General features: G+C 42.5%; 1 protein-coding gene across 2 annotated transcripts; it reads left to right on the top strand.

Moving 5' to 3' along the window:
* Nucleotides 1-3,019: 3,019 nt before the first annotated feature.
* STX16 (syntaxin 16) lies at nt 3,020-13,146 on the top strand. 2 transcript variants are annotated; one of them, XM_063172583.1, is made up of 8 exons: nt 3,020-3,130; nt 6,462-6,569; nt 7,457-7,597; nt 8,121-8,283; nt 9,205-9,296; nt 9,446-9,589; nt 10,091-10,171; nt 11,153-13,146. In XM_063172583.1, the coding sequence occupies exons 1-8, from the start codon at nt 3,050-3,052 to the stop codon at nt 11,255-11,257; spliced, it is 915 nt and encodes a 304-aa protein (XP_063028653.1). In that variant the 5' UTR covers nt 3,020-3,049; the 3' UTR covers nt 11,258-13,146. The 2 variants fall into 2 exon arrangements, with proteins under 2 accessions (XP_063028653.1, XP_063028652.1); XM_063172582.1 differs by having other exon boundaries at nt 3,020-3,184.
* Nucleotides 13,147-14,263: the final 1,117 nt, after the last annotated feature.

The following is a 14,263-nucleotide window of genomic DNA, read 5'->3' as shown; positions in this document are numbered from 1 at the left end:
CCCACCAGGCCCTGGCTGTGGGAGGAGGTGGGTGCAGGAATGTGCCAGTGCAGGCAGCACTGCTGTCTCCTGCCTCGCTGGGAGCAGCAGCAGGGAACGGGCATGAAAAAAGAGATAAAAGGGCGGAGGAAGACACAGGCTCCAAACCTGGGGCAGTGGGCTTAGGCACAGGCAGGCAACAGCCCTGAGCATTGCCAGGACACACTGAGGAGATGGATCTAGGGATGTCTGCTGCCTTAGAGGGGAAAATATGATCTGGGTTTTTTATTATCAGATCAAGCCCAACATTCTGATGTGGTTGTTTGCCCTTTCCATGGCTGCAGGGAGGACACACCAGGACCCAATTCCTCTGATGGTTGAACATATTCTCTCATTTCCAGCCTGTATTTATTCATGACCAGGCAGAACAGAACTACCAGCTCTTATCTGCTATGAAAACCTTCCAAAGTCACCAGGTTAGTCCAGCACTGTCCACCTCCAGTAAATAAATCCATGTTCCCCTTTAGCCCAGTTCTCTCTGACATCATGTCTGCTATTATTCTTTCTTGCTAAATTTATCCCAAAGTCTTGTATTTTATTTGGATCAGACTTCAATCGTTTTCCCTCTTTTTAAAATCTGGAAGAATTTTTCCTGTTCTCAATGTGTGTTGTGTTGCTCATGCAGGGATGCTGTTCCACAGCCAGATAGAAAGTGCTCTTGGATGTCTGAGGCAGAAATCAGAATATTCCAGCTGAAAGGTGCCTGTAACGATCATTTAGCCCAAATCATGGTTGCATTATGATCCTGATGATTTGTTCCACTTGCATGAGGTAATTTCTGTCTCCATGCATTCATTTCCTCTGTGTACATTTCCACTACATATTATACATTCATTTGTGTCCTGCCTCCCTCCCTTTCACCACCTCTCCCCCTCCTCTCCTTCCTCCCCTGCTATGTATGCCTGAAGAACATTTTGCTATTTGTTTTAATTTCCTTTGCTAGATCTACCTTAGCTTTCCTTCTGGCACCTTTCCCTTTATGCCTACACTTCCTAACTTCTAAGATGTAGTTTTCTTTGATTAATCCTTTTTTCCATTCCTTCCACTCCCTTTGCTTATTCCTAATATCCCCTTTCAAGTGGTTATTCACCAAGTCTGGACCCATTCCTTGCAGAGTTTTATTCCTCTGTGTACAAGTCCCAAATACTTTTATAGCCCCTGCATAAATTCCAAGCCTGCCCAACATCCAAAACTTTTTTTTAAGTTGGCAAAAATCAGAAAGCAAAATATGTTAATTGCTGCTGTGTACCAACTTCCAGCACATTGGGGTTCCTATTGGGTTCATGTTCTCCATCCAAATGAGATATTCCAAAAGGTTTTTTCTAAAAGATCATGTAGAGACCACTGAAGGCAGGAGAAATTTCTCCTGACCTGCAGCCACAGCAGCAGTGCCAAGAGAAGGCAGGAAGGTCATTAGCTGTTCTCATAGTATAAAAATTGTTACAGTAGATTAAAAATTAGCATGAAGAAATGAAGCACACACATATATTTTAAAGGCTCTGTCAGGCAGCCAAAGTGAAAGCAGATTTCAGCAGACCACGAAGAATGAGCTGCGTGCGTTAGGCCTTGCGTGGCTGGAGCTGATTTCCTTGCTAAATTCCAACTTTCAGGTCTCTCCCACTGAGGCAGAAGGGCTGCTCAAGAAAACTCCCCAAATATCTTAAATTAGCAGAGGGAATTTCCCCCTCATTTTTCACGGTCCAAGTTTGCCCAGGCAGTTCAATAAATGAGATAACATTTCCAGAAAACGGGGTTGTGATTAGAGGCCCTGTTCCACCACGGTGCAAACACTGCCTGCTCTGGGAGGGTTTGAGCCAGGGAGTCTCCTGCTGCTCCGTGGGCAGCACTCCCCTGGCAGTGCTGGGCAGTGGGCACTGCTGTTCCCTTGGGGATCTGTCAGATGTGCCCTGGAATAAAGGCGTGGGATGCACTGGAGGGAACCCAAGCCTTTGTCACATCTGCCCCACATGGGACTGACAGAGCAGCTGGGAAAAGTCATTTCAGTCAGCAGGTTGAAAAGTCTCTTCTGAAAAGTCAAACATCATATTGTCATTTTAAATGGCTTGTTCACTTTCAGAGAACATCCCAGATTGTTGGGAATTGGGGGAAGAAAAATAAAGCTACTTGTCATTGTTTGGCAAACAGAAAATTGACTGGAGGTGAAGGGAATGGCAAGGAAGGGATGAGAGGGACTCAGAAGAAAAAAACTAAATGGGATGTGGGCATGGCCTTGGGGATGGATGAAGAGTTGGACTGGGGATGGACCTGGGGATGGATGAGACATGGACATGGGGATGGATGTGAAGATGGACATGGGAATGAGCATGGGGCTGATGTGGGGCTGGACATGGAGATGGACATGGAGATGAACATGGGGCTGGACAGGGGATGGATGCGGGGATGTACAGGAGAAGAATGTGAAGATGGACGTGGGGATGGACACGGACATGGCCACGATCATGGACACGGGGATGGACATGGCCAAAGGGATGGACACGGACACGGGGATGGACACGGACACGGGGATGGACACGGACACAGACACAGGGATGGACACGGGGATGGACAGGGACACGGCCATGAACATGGACAGAAGGATGGACACGGGGATGGACACGGACATCGGGATGGACACAGACGTGGGCATGGACACGGACACGGACACGGACACGGACACGGACACGGGCGCTGCTGCCCCGGGCCCCGGAGCACCGGAACTGTGTTGTGGCGGCCGCGGTGCCGGGCGGAGCGGCGCGGGCGCGCGGCCGGAAGGCGGCGGGCGCTGCACAACGCGGAAGTGCCGGTGCGGGCCGGGGCGATGGCGGCGCCCGGCGGCCGCGGGGGCCCGGGCTGGGGGGTCCCGGTCCCGCCCAGGGCCGGCCCGGCCCCGGCCCTCTGAGCGCTGCCGCTCACGGCCCTCTGACGGGTCTGCGCCCCGACCCTGTGAGGGGCGGCCGCCGCGTCTGCCGCGGGCCCCGGGCCGGGCTCGGGCCCGGCGGGGCGGGGGGCCATGGCCACCCGGCGTCTCACGGACGCGTTCTTGTTGTTGCGGAACAACGCGGTGCAGAGCCGGCAGCTGCTGGCCGAGCAAGTGAGTAGTTTCGGCTCCTCCAGCCCTCTGAATTCACGTAGCATGGCTGCTGCGGTGAGTCTCCTCCCTTCATCCTTCTGTACTCGCCGCGCCCCGCGCTGCCGGGCCGGGCCCTGCCCCTGTGCCCCTGAACCCTCTCCTCAAACCCACCCCTCCCTCCTTCCCCGACCTTCCTCCCTCTGCCGGCCCTCCCCACCCTGGTGGGTCCTGTTTTCCCGCTCCTTCACGTTAAAGGAATAGAAGAGATCTGTGTGTGCTGCTCGCTCCGTGTGTAATAAATCAGTTTCTTGTTCTGGCAGCCTCGTGCTGGCATTGGCAGGAGGGGTTTGAGGCCTCCTCACTTCCAAAAAGAAATAAATTCATACAGCAGAACTCTTCTATTCACCTCACTGCGGGCACTGTTAAATACACTGGTGTAGTTTAGTCCCATTGCTTAAATTTCTCCTTGAGTTGCTCTGATGTTCATTGCCCTTTATTTATCCCTAAATACAAATAATACTCAATCACATCTGGTAGAAAGGGGATTCTAGAGTCTAGTGTAACTCCTTACAGAAATACCAAAAGTGACTGCTTCAGAGGAGTTTCTGTAACTTTTTCTGGGTTTTCAGCTAGTCAGGCTGTGATGGGCTGCTTGGCAGCTCAGCTCTGCTCAGGTTTTCACACTTTCTGTTTAAACTCATCATTCATTTGTCACAGCCACCAGTAAATATCTGCTGGCAGTCTCATCACTCTAAATAGCTTTACATTGATGATTTTTGTTGGGAAAAGCAGTGCTTCCTGTTGCTGCCAATGGTCTTTGTTCATTGCTAACTTGTCTAAGAAGCTGTGGATTAAATTGCATTTGCAGAACAGGAAATGTCAACAGCAATTTGTATTTTTCATGTGCACTTTGGCTCTGCATTTAGTCCTTGTTCATTTTTAATGTCACTTCTGTAGATCCTTGGGTTTTTTTAAAATATCACCTAGAAAAAGTGAATTATATTTTAAAAATATCGCCTAGAAAAATATTCCTAAATATTTTGAACTCACTTCTCCTGAGCAATGAAATTGCACTTTACTCAGCAGGCAGTGCAATAACATTGAGCACCTGCATCAAATATTTATTTGCAGTGCTTGTTAACATTAATGGAAGGTTTTGGCTGGGCTGCTCACTGCAGTGGGGCTGGCAGTGACTGGGAGCTGTCCCTGTGTGCCGGGGTGAAAGGAGCCATTCCTGGCCCTGTGGCATCTCAGAGTCCCCCAGGTGATGTCTCAGCAGAGGTGTGGAGGTGCTGTGAGCTGTTTGTCTCTCCTGCTTTGGTGCTGCTGCTGTGTTTCCCTGGGTGCTGTCCCCAGGCAGAGCTGCTCTGTGCCACCAGGCCAGGGGGGAAATTCCAGCCCACAGCGCCTCAGCTTCCCTGAGCTCATCTCCAGCTCTCCCCTTGAGAAACCCTTTGCTGTGAGAATTCTGTCAGGAATTTCATTCCCAAACTAAATCAATCTTTACCAGTGGAGTCCTGTTCCAAAAGCTTGGGCAATCTCCTAAGAGATCATCAGCTGCTGCTGCTTTGTTAAACCACGAGGATTCTGTCCAATTGTAGGTCTGACTTTGTTAATCTTGGAGTGAATATCCTTCTGCTCACAGAGACTGGTGAACAGAAGGCTCAGATTCATGTCCTGGTGTATTTTTCCAGGTCCCTGCAGGGTTAATGTTCCCTGGAAGCAGAGCACAGCTCAAGTGTGTACAGAAGTGACTGAACATTTGCTTCTGCCTTTTGTCCTTTGCTGTCTTTGATCCTGTGAGAATCGGGGTGCTTGTCAATAAATGTCAATAAATGTACAAAAGCTCCTCAGTAAATGTACAATCACAAGCAAAGGCAGAGGATGCTGAGTGCTGCACTCAGACTGCCCTTGCTGTCATTCTTCACTGGATTCTCTTGCAGCTTTTCTGCCTGACATTTCAGCATTTAGAAACTTCACTGTGCAATTACTTTGTAGAACAAACCAAGCTCTGCACTTGATCTCTTATGTTCTTGTTGTTTACCAAGGAACTGAAATGTTTTTTTAAAAGTTGGTGTGTTAAGCAAAATGCTGACTTAAAATGCAATATAATGATGTATTTATTGATTAACTGTGTCTTAAAAGCCAGTTTGTTTGTTCTTGGTAAACCATCATGCTTTAAAAATAAATCAGTATTTTCTCAACTGACCATGCCCTATATCTGTCCTATGTCTCTTTTTTCCCTTTTATCTTTTGCTGTCTCTAACTGGATGGGGCTGATGGCATCCACAAATCACTTCAGGAGCTGGATGAGGTATTGTTTTCACATTTTATTCTGCCGTGGTGCATCAAGCCAACATCACTGAGATAAAATTGTCTTTCTTTATTCTGCTGGTTTATAGAATTTCATTGTATATGATGCAGTGTCTTTGCATAGAGAAATCAAACATTTTGTGATGTTATGTTATAAACAGGTAAATGTATGAACCAATCTGACTTATTGTGGGCCCATGGGGTAGAGTGACTTTGCACAGTGAGGCCATTAACTATTCTTCATGCTTTGCATAAATTATGCAAACTTTATTGATCAGGAATAAGGTCAGGGATAAAGAAATGGCTTTCAAGAAAGAGTTGCTCAGGAAGGAAGGGGGGTTGTTTTTTAAAAAGGGATGGGGTAGGGAACCACAAAACTTTCCAGGCCTGATAAAGGAAAATTACAAATCTGGGAGAAAATAGGGAAATGTTTGTATGAAAGCCTTGCCAAGTAATTAGTTAATGTTATAAGAGGTATCATTGATGATCATCTGCAGTACTTCCTTGGCTATTTGTGTTTAGCACAATTTAATTATCACTAAGTAATTTAACCATTTGAGATGCATGCCAGTTTGCAAGAGTGTTTGTTCTTCAGAATAACATTGTTTGAGAACAAGGAGTTGCAATAAATGTTTTTTATGAGATTTTCCTAAATGCAATTTTCAAACTTGCCAGCCCAATATGAACTGTGCTGCAACATTGGCTGTGAATTGTTGTCGGATAGAAATGCACCAACATGAGAGTTACTCGAATTCTCACTGCAATACCAGCTTTCCTCCTGGGAAATTTGCTGAGAATTTATTCTAGGAGTAACTCTGAGCTTTCAGATGCTAGAATTTATTCTAGGAGTAACTCTGAGCTTTCAGATGCTGCACACGAGGGAGGGTGTGGGTCATTAGCACAGAGAGCCAAAGCAGGGACAGATGTTTGACCACATCTCTGAGGTTCATTTCTGCGGGAAGGCACAGATGCCCCTTTGTGGTGCTCAGGGGTTGGGAGGTAATTAACCCAGCTAATTGCTGTCTGTTTCCCCGTGCAGCTGGCCGATGACCGCATGGCCCTGGTGTCAGGGATCAGCCTGGACCCCGAGGCCGCCATCGGCGTCACCAAGCGCCTCCCGCCCAAGTGGGTGGATGGGGCAGACGAGGTGGGTGTGAGCCCTGGCACATCCAGCTGCACCTGCACTCACATTCTGTCCGTTTCCTAGCTGAAATAGCTTTGAAAGAAAGATTCAAATAAAAAATTTAGTTTAAATTTTTGTTTGAAGCTGGTGAGACATCCAGTCGAATAGACCCTAAAATGGCAGAGATGAGCAGTTCAGTGTTTGAAAACAGGAAATGTTGGTGTTTCCTAGCAGGAGAATTTTTCTGCCTCTTCAATCTATATGCCTTGCAAGTTTTGGAAATATTTGGACAAATGCAAGGGAGTGATTCTGGAAGCATCTAATTAAAAACCTTTTCCAGTATTTGGAGTGTGAAGCTATTCTTGACTTTCAGAAAATCCCTTTTTTTAAATGCACACTCAGAACACATGTTGGCTCATCAGTTTGTGTGGACAGAGCCCATTGTGCAGAAAGATGCTTAGTCTCCTTTTACACCGTAATCATCCTTACAGATTTATTTTTAATTACTTGGTTGAAAGCATGGCATTTAACTTCTGCTGTTGAGTTGAGGCTATTCAATTTCTGACAGAGTTAGAGGTGTGACCTGAATTTCCATTTATTTTTTTGGAAGTTGGCTAAATCTTCTAGCTGTGATGCTGTATAATTATAAAAATATTATTCTAACTTAATGAAGCACATTTGAAAGCAGCAGTCTTGTCTAAGATTAATGAGTAGGTTTTAAAAAGTAGCATACTCAAAGTCTATTAAGAGTATCAGTTTCTTAGTCAGCTTTTTATGTGGCTTTTAATAATATTTGGTTTGCCTTTTATGTTACAGATTTCTCTCAATGATTTTTGTCTATCATTTGTCAGAACCTTTTTCCCTGAAGCATTAATTAATTCCCTTTCTTCCTGTTGGGCTTTCTGTTTTAGATTCAGTATGATATTGCCAGGGTTAAACAGAAAATGAAAGAATTAGCCAGTCTTCATGATAAACATCTAAACAGACCCACACTGGATGACAGCAGTGAAGAGGAACGGGCAATAGAAATCACAACCCAGGAGATCACACAGGTACAGAGGGCTTTGGGTCCTACACCTCCAGTCTGGCACATCTTCAATGCTTTAGGATGAGGCAGTGGTTTGCTCTGAGCAAAGGATTTATTTTGTGATCAGTGTTGAAGTGAGCCAGAAACCCTGGGCTCTGCTCTGAACTTCCCAACAAGTCACTTCAACCTCCCTGTTCTTTCCCTTGCTTGTTTGATTTTCTACTTGGAACAGGATTGGGAGATTATCAAATCAAATTTACAATTATCTCAGAGAAATCTGTATCTGCTGATGTCTATTCTGAGGCTTGCAGTCCAGCTAATTATAATGAAGCAAATGTCTTTGGTCAGAGGGAGTTGTGTTACTCTGCTGCCTTGCTAGCTCAAAGTTATTTGTTCATTTATGTTCTGTTTCCATGTCTTTTTAAACATTGCACGGGGCAAATTAAAAAATTACTTGAAAAAATGTAGAAATCAAAATATTAGTGTTGAAAGTGCAGTTTACAGTGTGTGCTGCTGTATGATTTGCACTGATGGAATTGTTCTCTCAGTTATTCCACAGGTGTCAGAGGGCAGTGCAGGTGCTGCAGAGCAGGTCACGCACCTGCACAGAGCAAGAAGCACGAGTTCTCAGGAATGTGGTGTCTTCCTTAGCACAGGCCCTGCAGGACCTCTCCACCAACTTTAGGCATGCACAGTCTGACTATCTCAAACGTAAGCATTAGAGGGGAACAGCAATGCATGGGCCCCTTTGTGGGCAGCACTCACTGAGCTGTGCTTCTTGTCTTGGCTGGGGAAACTGAAGCACAGAAGGGTTAAATGATGCACACAGGACTAACTGGAGTTGGAATTGCAGAGTCTGTGGTTCACAGCCCATGTTCAAACTGCTTTGGTCTACTTCTTTTTCTTGTTGCTAAAGAAAAAATGTTATAGTTGAGTGTATCAACAAAACCATATTTAATCCATCCACAATTTTAATGCACTTTGCTTCTCAAATTGTGGATTGCAGAGCTGCATCTGTTACATTGATGAAGCAGCCACTGGTCTTCAGCCATAACACCTGCTGCAGATGGCAGGCTCTGATAGATAAAGCTTAAGAGATAGTCTGTGATAAATTAAAATTCTGTATCCATAAACAGATTAAAAATGGAATAAATTCTGTTTAGAAGTAAAATTTTGTTCTATTCTGTTTTAAGCTGAGATAGATTTTTTAAATCTTGAAAGAAAGCCACAAAACTTGTATTTTTAAATTTAACATTGATATTTCTTCCTCCTGTGATATAAATGGCACAGGTGGAACTGCAGATCACAGTTCAGTCAAGGATTGTTCCCAAGAGAATTAGTTACAAAATAGCCTGGAGTGATCACACTTTAAAGTTCTTAACCTTACTAGATTTTTTAACTTCATGGAACAGAACAACTTAAAAATCACTGATTAAATCAGTCTTGCAAGTCTAGTTGAATTTGTTATGCTTTTCTTAAATAGTAAGCCTGACAGTTAAAATTTAAATATTGTGATTTATGTAATTTACTACCCAGATTTTCTTTTTTGTGCTTTTCTGTTTGGTGCTTCAGACCTTACCCTGGTTATAGTGTGCTCAAATATCATGCTCAAACATAGTTTGTCTTTTACAGGTATGAAGAATAGAGAAGAAAGGTCCAAACACTTCTTTGACACCTCAGTCCCACTGATGGATGATGGGGAGGATGATACACTTTATGATAGAGTAAGTTAAGAAGTTATTACACAAATTCAATATTAATTGCATTTTCTCTTCTCAGATTGTAAATATCTGAGCTATGAAATATTTTTATGCTTTTAATTATTTCCATGTCATTAATATTAGTTCAGCATGCAAATCTTCTGTTTCAACAGGGTTTTACAGATGACCAGCTGGCATTGGTGGAGCAGAACACGCTGATGGTGGAAGAGAGGGAGCGAGAAATCCGTCAGATTGTGCAGTCAATCTCTGATCTCAACGAGATATTTAGGGACCTGGGAGCAATGATAGTAGAACAGGTACATGGACAGCACAGTGTTGGTGAGAAATGGGACATTCCATGTAGTCTGAAGGCTTCCAGACTCACTTTTCCTAATCTGCTTCTTCATGCTCAGGTTTCCTCTGCTTGAAATCTGCCACAAGTTGAGTTAATGAAAATAAATGAATAAAAATTCAACTCGTATTGTGGGTTAGACTAAAAACCAAAAAACACAGAAAGCCCCAGTTCACTTGGTTATTATTAGATCAGTTTATGTTGAGTTTGTCAGCCAAAAGCAGCTGGTGTGGAATGAAGATGATTGTAAGGGATGTGATGTGAGATGGTGACGGAGCTGCTATTAGGAGCTGAGCAAGGAATTTGCTTAATGAAGTCCCAGCTAGTTCTGTAAAAATTCATTGTTTACATAGCTCATGAGCTGTTTGCTGTGAGTGTAGTTAATTACTCTGCTGCTTATGATAACATTTGCTTTATGAAGCTCATTTAGGTTCAATCTGGTGCTTGTTTTCTCCATTTTATTTAGGGAACAGTTCTAGATAGAATTGACTATAATATTGAACAGTCATGTATGAAAACTGAAGAGGGTCTAAAACAACTGCATAAGGTAAGCTGATGGAATACTTCAGCCATTTTGCATGTCTAACAAGCTTTTCTAATTACAGCTGTACTGTAAGAGGAGCTTCCCATGTAACTTCTGTTAATGTCATGCTTGGTGCCTCGAGTTGATTTCTTCAAAGACTTTCTGGGCATCCAACCAATGTGCTTTGATATTTATATTGCTGACCTGGTGGGACCTATCTGCAATTCCTTCTCTCTTTGAAAAGCCAGGCACTTGGGAAAAGGGCTGGTTATTGGGTTCCTCACTGCAGACTTTAGTTTGAAAACATTATCTCAGTCATGTGAGCTGAAAGAATAATTATTAATGTTTTCTCTTACCATCAGACACTTGTTAGATCCAACCTCTTGCTTTAATGTGAAGTTTTGCTATGAACACCTGAAAAGTTTTATAAACATTTATCTCAGCAGATCAGAGTTCTGTGGTCATTTTGTTTTGGTTTTATTTTGAAGGCTTCTTAATTAAAAACAAAAAAAAAAGCTTTGTTTTGTTTAGCGTCTATTAATAGACTAATTTGGCTTTTGGAGAATTTCCTCTATGTTGTATCCTATTAATTCCCCTGCAAAAAGGAAGGATGAGAAAATATGGTTAGAAGAAAGAAGGAATGAAGCAGAAAACTTAAGAACCAGCTCAAAAATCAAGCTTTCAGTTCTAATTAAATTAAATGAAAATGCACAACTGGCCAGGTACAACAAATGTGCCTACTAAAAAAGAAATTTTGCTGTGAATTTTAATGTCCTTCAAACATGAGGGAAGGAATCTTATCTCAGCAAACTGAGTCTTTAACATGGGTGGATGTGACTTCAGTCACATTTACCTTCAGTGCATTTACCTTCCCTGGAGCTTCTGGTAGATCAGAGTTACTGTGTGGGAATTGCCTGCAATATACATTACACGTACACTAAACAGGAGTCTGTACCTCAGCCTTGCAGAAATGTAATTATTAACTCTTTCCTCTCTGTTTTACAGGCAGAGCAATATCAAAAGAAGAATCGGAAGATGCTCGTTATTTTAATTTTGTTTGTTATAGTAATTGTCCTTATTGTTGTTCTTATTGGTGTAAAGTCACACTAGGTTTCGCTTCATTTTCTCATTTTTGGAGTTTCTGTGAACTTTTTTCCCAATGTGAATGGATGGACCTGCACTCCAGAAAGCTGCCTTTGAATGTACGAGCCCTTGTGGTGCAACGTCTGTGCAATGTTTCTGTAGAATTCTTCAAAGTACAAGTTTGGTGGTCTGTGAGGTGTTTGTAAGGGTTACATGGAAAATGTCAGGAAATTTGATGCTCCCACACAAAAAAATTCGGTGCTCTATACAGAGGTATTTTGAAACACAGAATAATTAAAAATTGAAGTTTACCAGTGACTACAGTAATTAGTGTGTTACTGTGAACAAAAATGTGTTGTCTTCTATATTCTTATGTCATAATTGTTACAGACTTCAAATTTAAACCATGTTACTGATTCAATGGGACTGGATGTCAAAAATTGATCTTAATGTAAAATTTGTTGAGACACAAAATTGTTTGATTGAATGCCCATTCTTCCAGACTCAAAAACTCCAAAGAACTGGATAGGCAGCTAAAAAGGAAAGCTTTTAGCAATCAGAACATAATCCAACCCCTGTGATCTTAATTTAGATACTGCACCATTACTAAGAATCAGTGGTACTTGATCTTGTAAATAACAAGATGTAATCACTGGCATAATTTAACATGTTTAGTTAATTAAAAAATTTTCTGAGCTTGAGTAATCATGGGAATGATTTTCCTTCATTGGGATGATCATATTTTTTTTCATGCATTATTTTTTTTTTAGTTAAAGTACAAACATTACATTAAAGCAGGGTAGTTAAGCTGAAAAAATGGAGTAGAAACCCAAAAAGAGAATCTCTGTGGCCTGCCGCAGTGGGTCTTGGATGTTTCAAACTGTAGCTGCTGTATAAATTGTTTATTTTACAATGCATTTGTCCATATGGGTTATGTTTTTGTATAAGGAGTGGCTTCACTACAGTAGATATTACATCCATTTTCCCTGACAGAAAATTCTCTTTCAAATGTCTTCCTGGGAGAGGACATGTTTGTGGTCTTTTACTGACCATGAGAGGTGTCATGCAAGTGACATGTTACAAGGCCTTCAGTGGAGAGTTTGGGGTTTTCACTGCTTTTTTCAGTGGAGAACTTTGCTGCAGGCCGTACAACAGAAATTAAGGCACCATATAAGTAATAGAATACTCTTAATTTAATTCAGGCCTGAAGTGATGTGCAATTGTAGAGGCCTTGTCTTAATATTTTTAATATTGCTTTTTATTTTTTTTTATATGTTTGGTTGTTTTTTTATTTCCCCAAAGGGACTGTAACTTCCTTCATTTTCTGGCTGATACAAGTGCTCCCCACAGACCTGCAGAGCTGCTCTGCTCAAGCCCCAGCAGTGCAGGTTCACAACACTATGTGATACTGAAGTTGCAACTCTTGCCTGCCCTGAGTTTCTTTACTCTGTGCTAAAGAGGAATTGAGACATGGCTTTAAACTGACCATTTTCAGGGATGGACCTGAAAGCAAAGACTGCAAAAACGTGAAAGCCTTGGCTTTTTGTGGGGCTGATGAAAAGCTTTGTACCACTCTTGTTACCTCTAGAGAAAGGGGATGTTGAACCACCAAAGCTGCCAGTTCAAACTCTTCATGGATTTCGTGAAGTAAATGGGTGAAAGGAAGAATGAGGCTTGTGTTGGGTGTGCAGCTCCCCTGTTCTGGTGATAGATCTTTCAATGATCGTGAGTAAAACTACTGTCCCTCGTGCTGGCTGCATCACTTGGTGTGAGGCAGCAAATGGCTATAATTTAATATACTGTATTTGCAACTTTCTAACATGAGATCGTGTTATTTATTTCTGTCTTGACCGGTGCTTTTGACATTTTATCATGGCAGATGGTTTCAAAGAAGTAATAAAACACTTCCAACCTAATTGGGCAATTATTCTTTTTTTTTATTTAAATTATAAACTGAAACGTACTTTTGTGATGTTAACATATTTCTGTTCTTCATAATAAATGAAAGTGGCAGTGATGTGAAATATCTTTTTTTTTAAAAAGTAACTTTCTGTAGCACAATGTCATTTGCATTGTCAAGAGTTATTTCCCATGAGTTATGCCCACTGTCTAGGTATTTTCTACCCAAATTCTGTATGAGGAAATGCATTTTTGATGAGGTTAAATTTAGATGTCAAGTGTTCTATGTAACTTGAGCTGGAATTTATTGAAGCTTGATTCTATTAAGGAAGGACAGGCTGGATTCTGTATAATTGCTGGTGTGTGCCTTGTCCTGAGTCAGTGTGAATAACTGTCAGCAGGTCAGCCCAACCTGATGCTGTGCTCTGTGGGAGTCTCCCCACAAAAGGGATCTGTCTGTGCCTTGGGCAGTGAAAGCCCAGAAAAGCCACAGCAGCCTCTGCTCCTCAGGTGTTCAGGAGCTGCCTGGGCTCCTGCCCTCGCTTCTGCCCAGCCCTGGCAATCCCTGTGTGCTGCTGCAGCCAGAGCTGGGGCCCTCTCTCAGCCTGGGGCTGCTTCATGGGTGCTGGATTCTTCTCAGCCTGGATGGAAGCTCAGATTCCCTACAAAATAACAGAACAGCATTGCTAAAGCAACTCCCAGGGATTTGTGTCCTCACCTGGTGGGAATGGCCTGGAAAGCTGTTGCTAGTACACAGTTTCTCCATTAAAATGCATGTGAGCGTGCAAAAAATGAGCTGCAACTTGGTATCAGAAATTAATTACATGCCAAAAGGACAGTATTAAAAGCACTATAATAGCAAATTTATTTTTACTGAAAGTTTTCTCTAGAAACTGAAAAGTAATGTGGAAGAATTGGTTTTTCTCTTGCTGATTTTTGGAATGTGCTAAAAATTGGATATCTATCCTTAATGCTGTGTTCACTGCCTAGATTGCATTGATTTAAGGTTTGCTTTTATGAACCACAACACAAAGGAGTCTTAACTCTTGCTTAGGTGTTTGGAAACTGTTTTTGGTACAGCCTTGCAAAACTGAAGTTCTTAGATAGGTTACAATGAAACTGATTTTGTTGGAA

The sequence above is a fragment of the Melospiza melodia genome, chromosome 19, assembly GCF_035770615.1.
Source record: "Melospiza melodia melodia isolate bMelMel2 chromosome 19, bMelMel2.pri, whole genome shotgun sequence".
Classification (NCBI taxonomy): domain Eukaryota; kingdom Metazoa; phylum Chordata; class Aves; order Passeriformes; family Passerellidae; genus Melospiza; species Melospiza melodia.
Note: the sequence above shows the minus strand (reverse complement) of the source record. Positions and strands in the feature narration are given on the sequence as shown.